The sequence below is a fragment of the Biomphalaria glabrata genome, chromosome 9 (genome assembly GCF_947242115.1).
Source record: "Biomphalaria glabrata chromosome 9, xgBioGlab47.1, whole genome shotgun sequence".
NCBI classification, from domain to species: Eukaryota; Metazoa; Mollusca; class Gastropoda; family Planorbidae; genus Biomphalaria; species Biomphalaria glabrata.
The window spans coordinates 9,658,280-9,675,508 of NC_074719.1; the positions used below are offsets into that span (position 1 = coordinate 9,658,280).

The 17,229-nt window shown below is 31.3% G+C and overlaps 2 protein-coding genes across 8 annotated transcripts in view; both read right to left on the reverse strand.

Moving 5' to 3' along the window:
- Positions 1-7,104, reverse strand: part of LOC106051035 (voltage-dependent P/Q-type calcium channel subunit alpha-1A-like) — a gene marked incomplete at its 5' end in the record, with an annotated part of 60,642 nt that extends 53,538 nt beyond the window's left edge. Inside the window, 10 exons of the mRNA XM_056041186.1 lie at positions 162-371; positions 1,494-1,589; positions 2,524-2,583; positions 3,358-3,473; positions 3,679-3,782; positions 4,474-4,682; positions 5,068-5,235; positions 5,700-5,806; positions 6,307-6,446; positions 7,003-7,104. Of these exons, the coding sequence (XP_055897161.1) occupies positions 162-371; positions 1,494-1,589; positions 2,524-2,583; positions 3,358-3,473; positions 3,679-3,782; positions 4,474-4,682; positions 5,068-5,235; positions 5,700-5,806; positions 6,307-6,446; positions 7,003-7,104 (1,312 nt within the window). The remainder of the gene's footprint in view (positions 1-161; positions 372-1,493; positions 1,590-2,523; positions 2,584-3,357; positions 3,474-3,678; positions 3,783-4,473; positions 4,683-5,067; positions 5,236-5,699; positions 5,807-6,306; positions 6,447-7,002) is intronic.
- A 5,200-nt stretch (positions 7,105-12,304) lies between these two features.
- LOC106051036 (voltage-dependent calcium channel type A subunit alpha-1-like) overlaps positions 12,305-17,229 on the reverse strand; it is a 70,671-nt gene continuing 65,746 nt past the window's right edge. For 5 of the 7 annotated variants that reach the window (XM_056042092.1, XM_056042096.1, XM_056042093.1 and 2 more), the window contains 2 exons: positions 16,027-16,192; positions 12,305-14,687 (listed from right to left, as the gene is read on the reverse strand). In XM_056042092.1, coding sequence (XP_055898067.1) covers positions 13,855-14,687; positions 16,027-16,192 — 999 coding nt within the window. In that variant the 3' untranslated portion in view covers positions 12,305-13,854. The remainder of the gene's footprint in view (positions 14,688-16,026; positions 16,193-17,229) is intronic. The other 2 variants (XM_056042098.1, XM_056042099.1) reach the window with 1 other exon arrangement.

Consider the following 17,229-nt stretch of genomic DNA (forward strand, 5'->3'; position numbering starts at 1 on the left):
TAAAGAAAGAGCTTAAATAAAACAACATCGTTAAACTCATACAAACAATGTCAATGTTTTAATAAAAAATACATCATGTCAAATATATTGTCTTCTTTCCTTACATTTTTTATAGCATCAATAAAAAAAAATTAACAAGCATATTTATTAATGCTACTTACACAAAAATTGTGTGTGCCAGTCTGGTTGATTGTAATGTTCTGAAGCTACTGACACAGTGTTCAGAAAAACTAGGACTATGACGACCCAGTAGAAGAGTTGACTTTTGATCAGATGTCTGATTTTGTAGCGCAATCTTTTCTCTGCCTGCCAGAAATCAGAACCTTTGGCACTGGCTCTTCTCTTTTTGAAACTCTTTGTAAAAGAATTGCCTACAATAAAAACATAAAATGTAAGCACTATGCAGATATTGATTTCAAAAGAGGCACACACAAATTTTCCAGGTAATTGTTACATTTATATGTGTATTTATGTTTATGTATGTTGTGTGTGTGTTTGTTTGTTGTCTGGTAGTCTCCCTTGTTCTATTGTTCAGTATGTTCACATGTTCACGGTTTACTCTTAAGTGTGTAAGTAGTGTGTATTCACTGTGTCTTAGTCTGTTGGTTGTTCTCTCCTTGTTTCACATTAATAAAAATGGAGTGTAACTTTTAAACATCAGTATTGTTAGTGTATTGTGATAATATAACAGTAATCTCAGATACAGTGTGAAGATAGATAACTAATTTGGTAGAAATAGCAATCTATTGTGAGAAAATGTTGTGATGAGGTTTATGATTGATTTAAAACATAGAATAAATTATAAAGTAAGATATATTTACAGAGAATATGTATGAAATTGATTTTATTTTGAAATTAATATCCATGTGCATATTTTAAAAAGTCATAATTATGTGTGTATTTCAGGATTTTAACTAATGTAGGTGTAAAACCTTTTAATTTGTTACTTTATTGTATCTCTAAGATAAGAAATGTATCTGAGCCCAAAAGTACATTTATTAAATAATACTAATTATTATATTTTTAACTTCCCTTTAACATATTTTATAGTCTGTTGGGTTTAGCTCTAAGATCAAGACATAAAGAGGACCTAAAATTGACTTACTTAATTACAAATAATATAAAGGGAGCATACTAGCTTCTTGCTAGGTTGATTAAGTCTGCATAACCAGCACTACAGAATTTTATGGATGCAAGTGCTTTACACAAGTGCTGAACACTTAAAAAATAATCACTTATGTTAGCTTTTTCTCTCCTAATAAACTATACCATCATTGATTTGACCCCATTAAATTAATTATTGTTTTTTTAAACTTGTATTTATGTCATCTAAAAAGTGCATGCAGTCTTCTATAATACTATACTAAAAGTAATGATTACAAACAAAAATGTCATTGAAGTTCAATGATAACAGGGAAGAATGAACAATGAACAATTACAGAAATAAAATGTTAAATTGAAAGTCATCAGTTCAATATATTGTGGACCATTACCTGGACCAGTAGTTGACAACAAATCATTTTCATTGTCATTCTCTATCTCTTCTGCTTTCAGCTGCTTCATCTTTCTGGCTGCTGCCTGGCGTCTTGCTGTATAAAAACAGTAGTTATGAGTTTATGTGTTCACTGAATGTTGCTTATGTTACAAGTATCAAAACTAACTAGCAAAAGGAATATTTCTGTTTAAAACCAAGGAGCCCATGAACAGATAATATAATATTCTACTGTATTTGTGAGTAACATATTCAAACTTTCTCAACAACCACCAGGCACCTTTAAAGCTCAGATTCAGGAAAATCTTAGCATCACAAATTTCACCAGATTAGGAGCACAAGTTCCAAAGCTTGGAACTTAATTATTTGCCAAAAATGTAGTCTACTTGAAAATATTTGTATCTAATTTAAAAAATTACAAAAACAGTTCTATAATGTCATTTTAAAATACCTTATAATCAATAAAGTTTTATTTATACTATACAATAGCCGGATATGATTTACAGCAAGTGGGCCTTAGTTTGGATATTACTGATCTACTGGATTGAACTTAGACCTATGTTAAACATGGTGAATATTCCTTTCACATTTATTTTTATTTTGCCATGAAAATAAAAGTATAGTGTGAAAATTGGGTTTACCAGCTCAGCAGACCTAGTCATATCAAAAATGAAATACTGAGAAACTGGGTTCACCCAATATGTTAAAAAGTTTTGTTCTTTAAAAGAGATACATTTAGATACTTTTTGTTTATTTTTAGGGCCCTCCAGTTGTGGGAGGAACATTAAACATAAACTACAATCTCTGCCATGATCTAAGGAACATTTATGCCAAGTTTTAGCAAGATTGGTCAAACAGTTTTGAATTTTATTAGGGACATACATACATACATATATACGCCTTAGTGTCTGCTTCGTATATTAGATTACAAAATATTTAGAACCCTTAAAAATCCCCCTTATCTCTAGCCAATATAAAGGCTTGCATTTATAAAAAGATAAAAGACTAAAGCACTGAAAATAATTTCTAACCTTCAATTATTTTCAATTTTTCCTCATCTGTAGTTCTTTCCTCACTCAATATGACCTCTTCTGTACAAAGAAGCAAAGAAATGATTACTGTATAAACTTAAAGTTAGGTTTGTTCAAAAGTTGACATCAGGACATGACAACCTCAAACGTTCAATTTTAAATATTGCAGAAACAAAAGTAATGTTTTGATTCATTTTTGAGCAAAATGACCCTCAATTTATCTTAACCCAGCAAAAAGAAGGTCAGCATCTGCAAAGTAATCTTCTTGACAGAAAGCTATGTCAACATTTTGATGGACAGTTCATCAAAGCAATATAAAATTAAGCAGTGCTGTTGTCCTGGCCAGTGGCCAATACATTTATCTCCTAAGACAGTGCTTTCTGGGTTGGCTAGTTCATGTTTACCATATGATGGATAAATGAGTCAAAAATTGTATCCTTTATGGCAAAATTGGCAACAGGCCCCCGCCAAAAAATAGGCAACATAAAATCATTGTGTTGAACATGAACAATGGATTATTGTACGAACAGATGTTAGGTCATTTATACGTCAATCATATCTTGAACACTATATCTACATATTGCATTTATTCTAAGCCTGTTTCCCTATTTTTTTTTAAAATTTACTTAATTTTAATTTCCCAAAATGTTAGAACAAACGTATTTGAATTGCCAGTATTAGCCAGGACTTCTTTTGTAATATCAAAAGATAAACATAAGAATTAGTGAAGAACATAAGATCTTTTTTTTTCATGCTAAATTACTGCTTGATTATTTTTATACAATTGGCAATGAAAATTTGAGTCAACTGTTTCATGTTGTTCAATCTTCTTACCAGCTTTACAGATCCACTCCAGATATCCATTCAACTCTCTTTCAATTTGTTGCTGCCTGCGAAGTTTAAAAAAAGCTCTGCGGTTTTCTACTCTTTCTCTCTCTTTGGCAAATTCACTGGAACAAGAGAAAAAAATGAAATTAAGAAATAATTAATATTAGAGAAAGATTGTACAAATAGACAAAAAGCAAAGCTTAATAATACATTTGTTGCAAATAAATGAATCAATACAAAATTATTTTTTAAAAAAAGCTGTTGATACAAAAAAGCAATAACACTAAAAAGTCCCAGATTTTTGTTCAAAAGAAAGACAAGACTTACCCACTTAGAACACCCAAAACTAGATTCAACATAAAGAAAGATCCTAGAATGATAAGAGGTACAAAGTACAAAACATTGAAGGTTCCTCCTAAGGCATCATTTGTCTGTGGACAGAAAGCAATACATTTTGATCAACTTTGGTAATGCTCATTTCAAATATAACTTTGCAAACGCTCATTTCAAATATATGTCTTGATAAGATTTTTGTTAAAGGGCCACAGAGTATGAGTTCTTAGGTTTGAATCCTGCTATACTACGAGCACATCTCTGCTTCATACATATCATTCAGTGACAAAACTTTTGATCCTCAACTATAAAACATTGTTTTAAAATGAAAGCCAAGGAATCATATAAACTTAGCGTCTCATACAAGGAAAATCCATGAGAATAATTCTTAATTATAAAATTTTATAATTTTAAAAATAAAAGCATAGTCCCCTATATTTGTGTTTTGAGAAAAACAAAGACTATTTATAATTCCACATGTAAATGTTTAAGGTATCTATAAAGTATAAGACATTGTTAATTCAATAATAAAATAATAACATTAATTTTCACACAAGACAAGACATTTGAGATTTATACTACTTAAAATGGAGACAGACACTGATAATTAAATAATAAAAAATTCCAGAAAGACAAAAATATGTGCATACTACAAGAGTTTAGATTAAACCAATGCTCACAGCTTATATTACATTAGACGGACACTAATATTGCATTGGTCTATTAAACTGACACTGGACACTGCTTCTCACATTACATAAAACATAACAGATGGACACTGCTACTCACATAGTATAAGACATTAGTCCACCCTTCCATTGTGATACACTGGAACACAGTCAGCATGGCAAAGCCAATATTATCAAAGTTTGTGATGCCAGCATTAGGCCCCCGCCATCCAGTTTTACAGCTAGATATATTGGTCTGGCATTGAAAGCCAACTGTAAGATCAGTGGAACAGGGGCGTATGTCTATTTCATCTCCCAGGTCTATATCCTCTGTAAGAAATCAATTAAAAGGTATGTGCAGTTTACTCACATAAAAGACAGTTATATAAAATAATTAAACACAAATTTAGTTTTTTACACAAAGATTTGTAATGTACTATTGAAAATATAACATCTGTATGCCTAAACAGAATAAAGCTTTCAATCCTGGCACCAAAACTTCCTTCCTAACTTTGTCACCGATATTAAGAAATTTCAGTCTCTACTACAGCAAAGGAAGTGACAGTCAACACAGGGCACTTTACAAAACAGGTGTATTATTTTAAGAACTATAAAACAAAAAACCACACATCGGAGAACTGAAGATTTAGAAAGGTGCAAAGGTCACATTGTACTTAATTTGTTATTAATTCTATAGCAAAACATGATAACTTACCCTCTCGACGAGTGACTGCACCCTTTATAAAGCAAGCATTGTGAAATATTCCTACATAGAAATCCAAGCCAATGATAGCAAAAATGACAATGGCAAAAAGTACAAGCAGACAAACTTGCAGCAGTGGTGCCATTGCTCTGATGATAGACTTCAGTACCACCTGAAGACCTAATGATTTGAACAAACAATTACAGTTCATTCTGGACTTCTTGTTTCATGATTAGATTTCAAACAGGATGAAGTTGAGAATTGATTCAATAATGAATGCACATAGAAGTAGTACATTGGGAGCTGATTCTATTTTAACTAAATAAAAATTCTTCAATTAGGAGTTAAATCAACATTCATGTACAAAAAAAATAAGATACAAAAAAAAACTAGTTACAATTTTAAATTTAAATCATAAAGCAGGGGATTGGAGGTAGAGAGGAAGTCTATTAAATATGCAACTCTATTACTAAATATTTATTCTGCAGTAGGGATGAAAAAACTTTTTCCTCTCCCATTTCTCAAAATAATAATTTAATGAAAAAAATTCTTGAATATATCATTTTAAAAAATTAATTAAAGCAAAATGTAAAATCTTTATAAGATAAAACAAAACCAAAACAAATCAAATATTAAAAACATACTAGGTATTCCAGACACCAATTTTAGGGGACGAAGAACTCGTACTGCTCGCAAAGTACGAAGATCAAATGCACCCGATGAACCAGCAGCGGCAAAAATGGTGATAAATCTGCAAGGTGGGTAGATGTGCAATAAAGAAAATAGAAAAGAAAAAAAAAAAGTGCAATTTGTTTCTGGTGATGAAAAAAACAAAAAGACTTGATAAAAGTCCTAAATCTAATTTAAAAAAAATAATAAGACCCTCAACCAAGTGCAAAATACAAACTAATTGATGATAATGTAATTAGCTTTAACCTTTTAATTTCCCAGCAACAGGAAAAAAGTTAACGATGGCTTTCTTATTCTAAACAAAATAAAAGTGGGTTGGACCCTAAATTGGTTTGCAAAGGTCAAGTGTGAACTTTGAGAAAATCTCCGCCTATGGTGACTCAAGTTTTATAAGCAACATTAAAAAAAAAATAGGGAGGTGGGGGAACTGATTACTAACATGTAATGTTCATTGACTCCAGTTTCCTGATCTGTTATAATGTTATGGATTTCTAGATTTTTACTAGCATAACGGCATTACCCTCGTCAAAGCACAAAACTCTATGTTACATTTTCTCTTACCCTGTGACCACAACAACAAAATCCATGATGTTCCAGATGTTTCGTAAATAAGAGCCTCTATGTAAACAAAATCCTAAAGCTACAATCTTCAGAAAGGCTTCTACGCAGAAAATTCCTAAAAAGTAGACTTCTGTCTCATCCTGAAATACAAGTGCGATACATCAGTATATATACATATATAAAAATATATCAGAATATATCTTTTACATTTAGTCTTCCTGTAATAATAAAAAAAAGGAATTTTTGTTGAGACTAGGCATCTTAAAGTGTCAGAGCAAGATGTTTTATAAATGATGGTCTGTGGTATATTACAGGTGAAGACTAAGATTTGAATAAAGAAATGAGAATGTTATCTTGTCCATCTAACTCTTATTGAGTTGCTGGTATCTGATAAAGTGAGTACATAAGCTCATCATCTTTCATTATCAAGAATCATTTCCCACAAACAAGTGTTTTAACTATTTCACCTACTCAAATTTCCTTACATCTTAAATCATAAAACAAAATCATGCAGTTTTCAGATACTAAATAACTATGATATTTATCATGTTTGAAATAAACAAAAGACACATGGTTAATGATAAATCTAATTCCAAAAGTTTTCTTTTCTTTAAAAAGATAAGGTAAACCTATTCAATAAACTCGAACACAAGGCATTGAAATAATAATTGAATAAACAAAATGATCCAAACTCACCAGCTGCAATGCAAGAGGAGTCTTGTCTTTGGACGGCAAGTGTTCCTCTAGTGCCAGGACAATACAGTTGGCTATGATAGTTAGTAGCACCATATACTCGAAGGGTGTAATTCAGGTTAAGGAACATTTGGAGTTTCTAATAAACAATAACCAACACCAACAAAACAAATACCATAACCAGTGTTACATCAACCCTAAATCAACAAACAATTACAAACCTAGAATTCTTAAAATGTCAACTGTAGGCCTCTACAAACATTAACAACAAAAATAAGAAAAAAAAACTCTTTATAATTTGAAATGAAATTCTCTTTATTCAAACTGGGGTGTAAAAAAAAAAAAGAAAAAAAAAAAACAACAACAAACAAACGTTGGGTGTGCAAGTAGAAAGCATAGATAAATGTGCAAATACAATGAAGATATTGAAAAAGGTTCTTATAACCATGTGATACGGGTTGATTGGTTTGTGCTGGCAAGGTACCCAGTATAAGCAAACATTTCTGTATGTTTCAAGAAAATTCATTATGGGATAACTTTTTTTTAAACCAAAATATCATTTTGTAGGCTACAAATATCATTTATGCACATATATTTAAGTTCTTAAAATGTGAAGAAATTCAATCAATACAATTGTATACTTTGATTAATATTAACATTCATGACTCTTACAACATATGCTTAAAAACAATCCTGTGTTGTTGCAGTATTCCACATTAATAAATAAATGATCTAATAAATCAAAATGCAAGTTTCCACATATTTGTGAATTACAAAATGTATATTCTACAAATAAAAAAATATATATTTACATCCACCAAAATAATACACAAATATTTTATTAAACAGAACAAAATAATTACATAATGTGGTTACTGCTACTGAAAAAGATAGTGGAAACATTAACCATCAACCATTTTAGTTTAAAACATTATAAGATAATGACCTTACAATAGATATTTCTTACCACAGAATTGCAGGAGGCTGACTAATCAAACATTGAAATAAACAAGAAAAAATCCCTTACATGAACTCGACACTGAAAGAAAACAAAGTCAAATATTGAAAACTAGCAAAAATAAAATTATTTTTAAAAAAATTTACATCTTGAAAACATAATAATAATAATAACATGGAACAAAACTATTAGTAAGCTTTCCTAAAAACTATCTTAACTTACATTTGTTCTTGATTCAAAGTCTTGGTGAACCCTTTTTGGATCATTTCATTTGTTGTGAGATTGGAATAAGAACTCAATGGGAAGCATTCTCTTATAAATGCAAAACTTTTTCAATAATTCACTTTTTAAAATAGAAGAATGCATCAATTCAGGTTATGATTTTTTGGTTCGTCTAGTTAACTAAATCAGCGTTTAAACTTCATTTCAATGTATATGGACTTACTTGATGGATTGATGAAAGTTATTAATTAAGAAATTTTAGTATTAGATAACTTTGCTACTTTGGGGGGGGAGGGGGGTGGGGGGGGAGGGAGAGGTATCCAATAAAGCCTGTTTGTTTTAAAAGTATTCAATTAGTGGTCATCTCTCATTTAAATTTATCTAGAGCATTAAGTTCAATGCATTTACTTGTTCTGTTTCTTGACACTATCATGTTACTTCTTGTTTTTAATTATCGTGAATCAGAATTTTACTAGGAGCAACATTTTACCACTTTACCATATAACACTTAACACTTCTGCAGCAAAGGCCAAACTCTCTAACACTCAACACTTCTACAGAAATAGCCAAACTCTGAAACACTCAACACTTCTGCAGAAATAGCCAAACTCTCTAACACTCAACACTTCTGCAGCAAAGGCCAAACTCTCTAACACTCAACACTTCTGCAGAAATAGCCAAACTCTGTAACACTCAACACTTCTGCAGAAATAGCCAAACTCTCTAACACTCAACACTTCTGCAGCAAAGGCCAAACTCTCTAGCACTCAACACTTCTGCAGCAAAGGCCAAACTCTCTAACACTCAACACTTCTGCAGAAATAGCCAAACTCTCTAATACTCAACACTTCTGCAGAAATAGCAAAACTCTGAAACTCTCTAAGTGTGTCTGGGAAAAATCCAAATGCTAGTCTACAATGCCATTATAGTAAGCATTCTTCTTTATAGTAGTGAGAGGTGGTCAACATACATCAGCTATGATTAGTCACTCCAGATTCTGTCCTGACTCAAGCAGAAACTAAAACCAGTGATTTATCTGATACACTGTCTTTCAAGACAGAAGGAGCTGTGTGTATATATGTTGTTAAATATTATGGAATGTTATTATCATAAAAGTAACAACCAACATGAGTAAAGTATTAGTACAGTTAGTAAAATCATGTGTATAAAACACATTTTTTTCCCCAGTGTGATTATCAATAGTCATTATATAAACCTCATTAAATAGGTACATTTCTTTATGAACAACGATTACAAAAATTGCTCAAGTTTTAATTATTTGCCCAAAGTATGAATAATATTTTGTGTATTCCAATAAAAAGTCTAGTTTGTCTATCCAGAAACATTTAACTTTTATTGTTAATAAACAGGTGTAGCAAAGAGAAAGGCCTTACAGAAAACAAATATATACAAGTCAAATAAATGGACAGATATTCACACATGTGGTGCTTACATTCATTGTAGAAATACAAAAGCAAAATACTACAAGAGCTAATACAAGAGCACAATGGTTCTCAGGAAATAAAGATTGAGGACATTTAACCATTCCTATGATAGATGCTCAAGCTTTGTACCACTTGTGATGACTCACAGAATATTACAAATGAATGTAAAGCTTGTACTAGAGTTCTCATGTCTTTCTTACAACTAATTGAACCACTTATAAATTGGGGAATTGAAGTTTAAACATTTGGTTTGCTTGTATTTAATAAGGTCAAACTTTGGTAGTAATTTTGAAAAAAAAACAAAAAAACAGAAAGATAAACCATAACTACATAACAACTTTTTTTATGTAGTTTGTTATAACAATGTACTTCCATACCTTATAGAGATGAAAATAGATATTCTACAACAAAACAAGTAAAATATAAAAGGCTATGTATGTAGAAAAAAAATGATTTCTACTTTCTGAAGCTGATGAACTTTTTATAACTAATTAATGGAAGATAAAAAAAAAAAAAAAAAGGAAACCTTTTTTTTTTCTTTACCAGGCACCAATATTTCCCCATCCCCCCCAAAATGCTGGCAATACCTATGTATAAATCTACTCAGAGCATAGAGAATTCTGGTTTGGTAATATAGATCCAGTCTTGGAAACATTAAAAGACAGTAGTCTAGACTAGAATACTGGATCTAATCGGAGATATGGAAATGATAATGAGTATTAATAAATTGTACAAGTATTTTATATTATTATTATTATTTTGAATAAATTGTCACAAATTAAAATCTCAGTCCAGATAATGATTTCTACATAGGAAGGTGCACACAATGTTCCTAAAGTCTATTAATTTGTGGAAGACATGCGGGAAGTTCCACTAAAAAGTGTTCAAAATAAAAAGATGTTAGTCAAATTTAATTTTATGATGATTATATTTTGAAAAATAAGAACGGTCAAACCAATGTTTTCCCTGTGAGGCCAATCAGCTAGTAATTCTTTTCCAAAACATAAATCATTTGAACCGTTTTTGAGTTCCAAGTCCATTCACCCTGGTATTGCCCATGAAGAGATTGCAAGCCAAATGACTTTAAAATATGAGGCAGGTGGCTGAATGTTAAAGCGCTTAGTTCTGAACTGGGGGTCCTGGGTTCGAATCCTAATGAAGACTGTGATTTATAATTTCAGTATCTTTAGACGTAGACGCCACACATCTATAATGGGTAGCCGACATGGAGAAAAGTAAAGGCGGTTGTTCGTTCATGACACACTCATTACCATGGACCAAAGAAACAGATGACCTCTACATCATCTGCCCTATAGATAGCAAGGTCTGAAAGGGAAACAAACTTTTGTTTCGAACTAAGTAACTGTAAAAACATTGGGAGCCATTTCATTAGAAAAAAAAATGAATATCACAGTAAAATATTTAAAACACCTTAGTGATCTGAAATATCCTATATCTATCAAGCCTATGTAGGCTAGAAATAAATAGAAATATGAAATATTATTATAAAAATAGTTTCTAATAAAATATGCCAGATTGGCAAATGTAATAAAATTTAAAATTTTAAACTAAAATAATCACTACTGAACTGGACATAAGCATATTATTGAAACAGGGTTAGAGTTACTTAATATTAACACTAATAAACAGTGTGCAATTAATAATACATTTCCGTTACATTAAAAGACCCATCAAAGGACATTAAAGGGAGGCAAGCAAAGTATTTCTAAAGATGTCACTGGGAGATGTTCAATGATATTTTAGTATGTAGGATTAGATGTCCCTATATCTTATAGCTGTAACCTAATCAGTTTAAGAAGGTAAAAAAATAACAATAACAAACAAAAACAAATAGCTATGCAGGCAAATAATGACACTTAAGATTGAGGAAGGAAATTCAAATGCATTGTGGGGAGATTTAAAGAAAAAGAAGACAATACACAGCAGTGTAATTCTACTTTTATAGCCTTAACCCAATGTCCAGAGAAAAAAAAACATGCACTAGATTACTGACATATCATTCTCTAAGCAACTAGTGCACAACAGCTATAACATGTTTTCATTACTTAAGCAACTAACAAATTGACATAGTCTAATTTTTTCTAATGAGTATTATTGAGTTCAAAGGTCAAAACATTTAACAAGAAAATCATTCAGGACAGAATGGCTAAACACTTTTTAAAAGGGCTAAACCAATCTAAAACTGAATATATGTAGTCATCTAGTGGTTTGGTGTAATCAATATTGCTTTAAATGTGATCTTCTTTAATTCTACAACAAAACAATACTTTTATATACACCAAGTAGAATACATAGATGCAAATTATCTATACATTATCGATATGAAAACATTTAAAGGAAAGAATAACATGTATTAATGATGTATAGATCTGCATGTGATGCTATAAATTAATAAGTAAATGTTTAGAAACATAGAAATGAGAATTGGATCAGTGGAGCTGAAAGAAAAAGAACATAGAAAAAAACATTTTAAAAAATTCAAACATATTGATAAATGATTATATTAATTTAAATATTATTTTTTTTTTAGTTTCAAAGAAATTTGTATTTTATCTCAAGTCAAGGCACAGCTTACAATTTATTAAAACACTGAATAATATATATATATTTTTAATTTGATACCCCAAATATTTGTGAAAAAAATAAAGTATTAACTTTTCCTACTTTTTAACTCATTCAAACAAAAAGCCTCCAAAAATATTTTTTTTTACTGAATTTAATTATCTTTTAAGTCAATGAACTTTGAAATGGATTCACACTGTGTCATAAGTACTAGCATGAAATCAAAGTCAAGTAAATCTCTACATAAAATGAAATTTTAACCAGAGATCGCAAACCTCTAACTGCTCGCTAAGAATTGATTTCGTAATGGAGGAGGTTGTGCAAAACAAAAAAAAATGGAAATAATGCATCACAGTTATAATCAATTTGATTAGGTTCTTACCGTAGTAAAAAAAAAATCTTTGCAAATTGGCCAGCCATCATTTGCTAGAAGATTTAAATTCATCTTAAAACTAAGTTAAAAATAGGTCCCTGAAAAAAAAGCATGTATTATACAATTTCAAAAAATCAAATTCACAGCAATGGGAAAAAAATTACTCTTTGTATTTTTAGAACTGATCAAGTATCAAGTGTTCTATGAGTTTTTATAATAAAATGGGCTTTTAAAAGTTTTGTTCCAGAATTTAGCAAAAAATTTAATTGGATGATCTGGGCTAGTGATCTGCTTTCTTCTTTGAATACAATTTATCAAATGGTTCACATTTAAAAAGAGAACAACTAACAAATCAAGTCAGAAATTTTGCATTTTCATTTTTAAGAAATATGCAAGCAATGAAAGCAATTTAAAATGACATTAAAACATTTTGTAGGCCTATCAATGAAATTAAAATGACTTGGCAGCCTGTATAAGACTACACTGTGCATCATTCAAGTTCACATTGTGAGTTGAAAAAAGTGGTATTAATATCAATAAATGTAGTGGTCTTATTCATAGAATAAATAAATAGAAACATTTTATCTAAGAGACATTATAATTGCCATAATAAAGCATGACAATAATTAATTAACTTGTACATTTTGTGAAATGCCGTTGAAGAAATATTTTGAACCACTAGCACCAGGATATTATTACACAAGGCAATGTCTTCGAGTCCAAAGATCAAACAAGTCAAGCATTTCACAGGACTACCCAATTGCAACCTGCATATTTTGTCACACCTGATACAGACAAAGCTATTGTCTACAGAAGATGTGTACAGTTAGATTTTACTTAAAAAAAGATAGAACAGTAACTTTAAACTTATTATTGCCTTTTTAGATTGACTTGTACAAACTATATCGAAGAGTTAACCTGATGTACAGTTGACAAAACATGGAATTATTGTTCATTCACAGCCTTGTTCTTAACAAATGTATGATTTTGAATCTTATCTTATATAATACAGACGTTACTTAAAAAAAGAAATGGCTTCTATAAATCACTTAGAACTTAAGGCATTTGCAAAGTATAAATGTGTGGCTCATCGTCATGTAGATGAAGAGATTGGAACACAGGAGAGTTCAAAGGATCAAAGTCTCATCAAAACTACCTTTGAGTTTCAGATTACATAATGAAAAAGACACATACTTTTTATTTTATAAAGGCAATAAAGGATAGAAAAAAATAATCAACAGATTGAGTATATTTAAAGCACATTAAGAATACAATTAGCACCAATCATCATCATCTTCATCAGAATCATCTTGCAAAGCTGTTTGACTGTCACTTCTTATTTCATATTTTGCTTTCTTATGCTGAGGCAAGCCTCTAGCTCTTAACTGAACTACACGCCCATCTGCCTGGCGGGCTGTCAAAGGTATATCACGGTGCTGGCTGATACTTTGCCTCTGAGTGTCAGATGATGGCCTGGCCGCTGGCTTTGTTAGTGACTGAATGTTTTTGGCGCTTCTACCTCGTTGTTCAGGTTCTAGAGAGTGACCACTAGTTCTGTAAGGAGATGGCAATACTCTATGCTTGCGCTCAGATTGTTTGGCAGATGTACCAGAATGTGAGGGTGTAGCAGGCTTGTTTGCATGTGTGTAAGGCACCTTGTGCCCTGGTAAATTATCCTCTCTTGGTCTCTTTGAAGTAGATGCATGGGTAGAATCTTTTGATGCAGCACTTCTGTACCCAGGCACAAAAGGCATAATGTTTAAAGGCTTAGACGATGATGATGTTGTCCCACTTCCACTGCTACTGATGGGTGACGGAGGAGCTGGCAATCGACGGTGTGGTCGCTTGGCCATGGGGGGATTAACAGCTATTGTTGAAAGTATCGGTGACTGTGATCTCTGACGGAAAACAGCAGACCTACTAACAAGTGGCGGTGATGCAGCTAAATCAGGAGACTGGCTGCGAGGAGTTTCTACAGAGGTTGATCCATAAAATCCAGAATCTCTCAAGTTTTTAACCCTAGGCTGAGATTTAATCTGCCGCAAGTTTTGTCTTGACCTAGCTTGAAATACTGGTGATGATGAAGAGGTGCTGTCCTCATGAAGACCTAAACAGAAAATATTATAGGCTGAAAGTAGAATTCAAAGTCTTGCAGAATCAAAATGATTAATACCAAAAATGAATCATAAACAATATTTTATTCAAAGAGCTTACAATTACTATTATTATTATATTATTCAAAGTTTAAAATTAAATAGCCTGTAATTATTTTGAACTTAAAGTGCTAATGTGTCATCATTGTAATTTGAGTCTCTATAAAGCTATTAACTTGTACAGATAGTGTATAGCTTTATTTGAGATTTGAAGCCAATATGGCACCAAAAGAAAAATGAAGAAAGCCACTGAACCTGACAACCAAGCAGAGTTAAGCTGACGAGTTATATTGATTAATAATATTGATTATAGTTTAGTCTTTATTACAGCAAAATTGATATTATTCATCAAGCCAGCTTTTTGCGGCCACACAATTTAGACAATGATGTTATTTTTAGTGGTTCAAATAAAAAAAAAAGCAAAATATAACAAATACATTTTTGAAAACAAAGCTTATATAATTTAAAAACCAGAAAATTACTGTCATATCTCTCAGTACTGCAAGATTTATCTCACCTTTTCTATATAAAACAAAATTAAATAATTAATTACCACTAATGAATTAGCTCATTTGTAAAATGTATGATTTATTCATGGGTATGCATCAACAATGAATAATAGTATGAAGTTTCAACTTGGTCAAATAATGGCAAGTGGGAGAAATAACATGTACAAGATTTGTACCAGACAGACAGACAGACAGAGTGAGTTGATATAGGTTTTCAAAAAGATGCTTTAGAAGGAACATTTTTTGGTGCCATAATCACTCTACCTTTAAAAAGCTCTAAGCTTTTGGCATTCCATGCCACTAACAATAAGAATTATTTTCTCTGTTTTAATGTAGCTTAGTTAAACTTTACTCGTGCATATATTAAATATATACTTATACATGCCTTGCTCACAAACGTAGATTCTACAGTCCAGGGCAAAGGCTAAAATATATTACTGGTCCAAAAAAAACACAAAATGTTCTATTCAATAAAGAAGACAGAAAGGAATGGAGAAAGACGATGAACAGCTATTGGAGAGGTAAAGGTGAGGTGCTATATTATATTGTAGTTGGATTTATTCTCTTATTTTTGGAGAACCGTCTTATATTTCTTGCAGAGCTTTGGCTGGGATTTGAAGGTCTAAAATTTAGACTGGGCTGGAATTGAATAGATTAATAAAACACATGAGCATCCTATTTCTACATTCTCTTCTGTTGCATGAAAATCCCAGGAAAAAAATTGCCTTATTTAAAATGATCAGTTCTATTAGAGAATATATCTAACTGTTCTAAGCCAACAAACCATATCTTTTGAAGATGTCCTGGTCATACTGTAAGAGAGGTATGGGTGAAACTCTTGGTGAGCTGAAAGGACTGGAGGCTCCCAATGGTGGCCTTCCATACTCTGCTCTGCCAACAATTACAGAAGCATGCTCTGGTCGAAGACCACTTGAAAAGTCCAAGCCTCGCTAGAAATAATAGAATGGAATTTAAGTGACTTGTAATGACTGAAATTTACATCTTAAGGAAATAAATTATTCTATGGAAATAAAAACAAAGTTACAAAGACAGTTTGTGTGGAAACACAAACTCAAAATCGGCCCCCGAAGTGGTCCACCAAGGCAGGAAAAAAGGCAGGTTTCAATATTTTCAGAAGAATATCATAATGAAATTCTATTAAAGGAAAATGACAGAGAAGAATGGAGAAAGAAGGTTGACAGATCCTGTGTGGTGCCCCAAAGGTCCAGCAGACCAAGGTATAGTTGAAAGTGAATGTGAAGTTAGATGTTAACCTGGCCTAACTGATGTCTTATAATGAGTATCTAATTGATCTAATTGTTTTGTAAAGGGTCAGTCTCTCATTCAAAGCCTCAAGAAAAAAACATTTCCGTTAATTCCGTTAATCCAAGTTTGTGCATCAGCTCTGCAGTTCACACGATAATATGAAAAACTACTTATTAATTGTTGTTTTAAATTATGTTTAACTTATTTGCATAGTAAATAGATTTTTTCTCTTTAAAAAAAAAAAGTTAACATTTTTTTGTAAATGTAGTATTTAGTATGACAGAACTTACATAACTTAGCAAAAAAATTTTGAACAAAAATCTAAAACCATTTGCATGAATGTGTTATATAATGGCAGTAGTTCATCCTTACTAAAAAGCCTCCAGTGTTTGTTACTATTAATAATGAATAGTTGTAAAAATGGTGTATTTTTATGAAAAAAACTGCTTGCATAATTGATTTTTAAAATTATATTTTTCGCTTTCAGAAAAGATAAAAGTAGCTGTCGCATCAGAACTTTGGATGGACTAAAATATCATATGTCCGATTTTCATTTTCTCTTCTGGTTTCTGAGATCTAAATGGGACGGACAGACAGGCCACACAAAACTAAGTGTCTTTTCCCCTTTCGAGGGCTGGTAAAAATAATAAGGTTTAATTTTCAATTTTAATGTAAGCTTAACATATTTTATTAAAAGTAATTGCTTGATACTAAACTTACC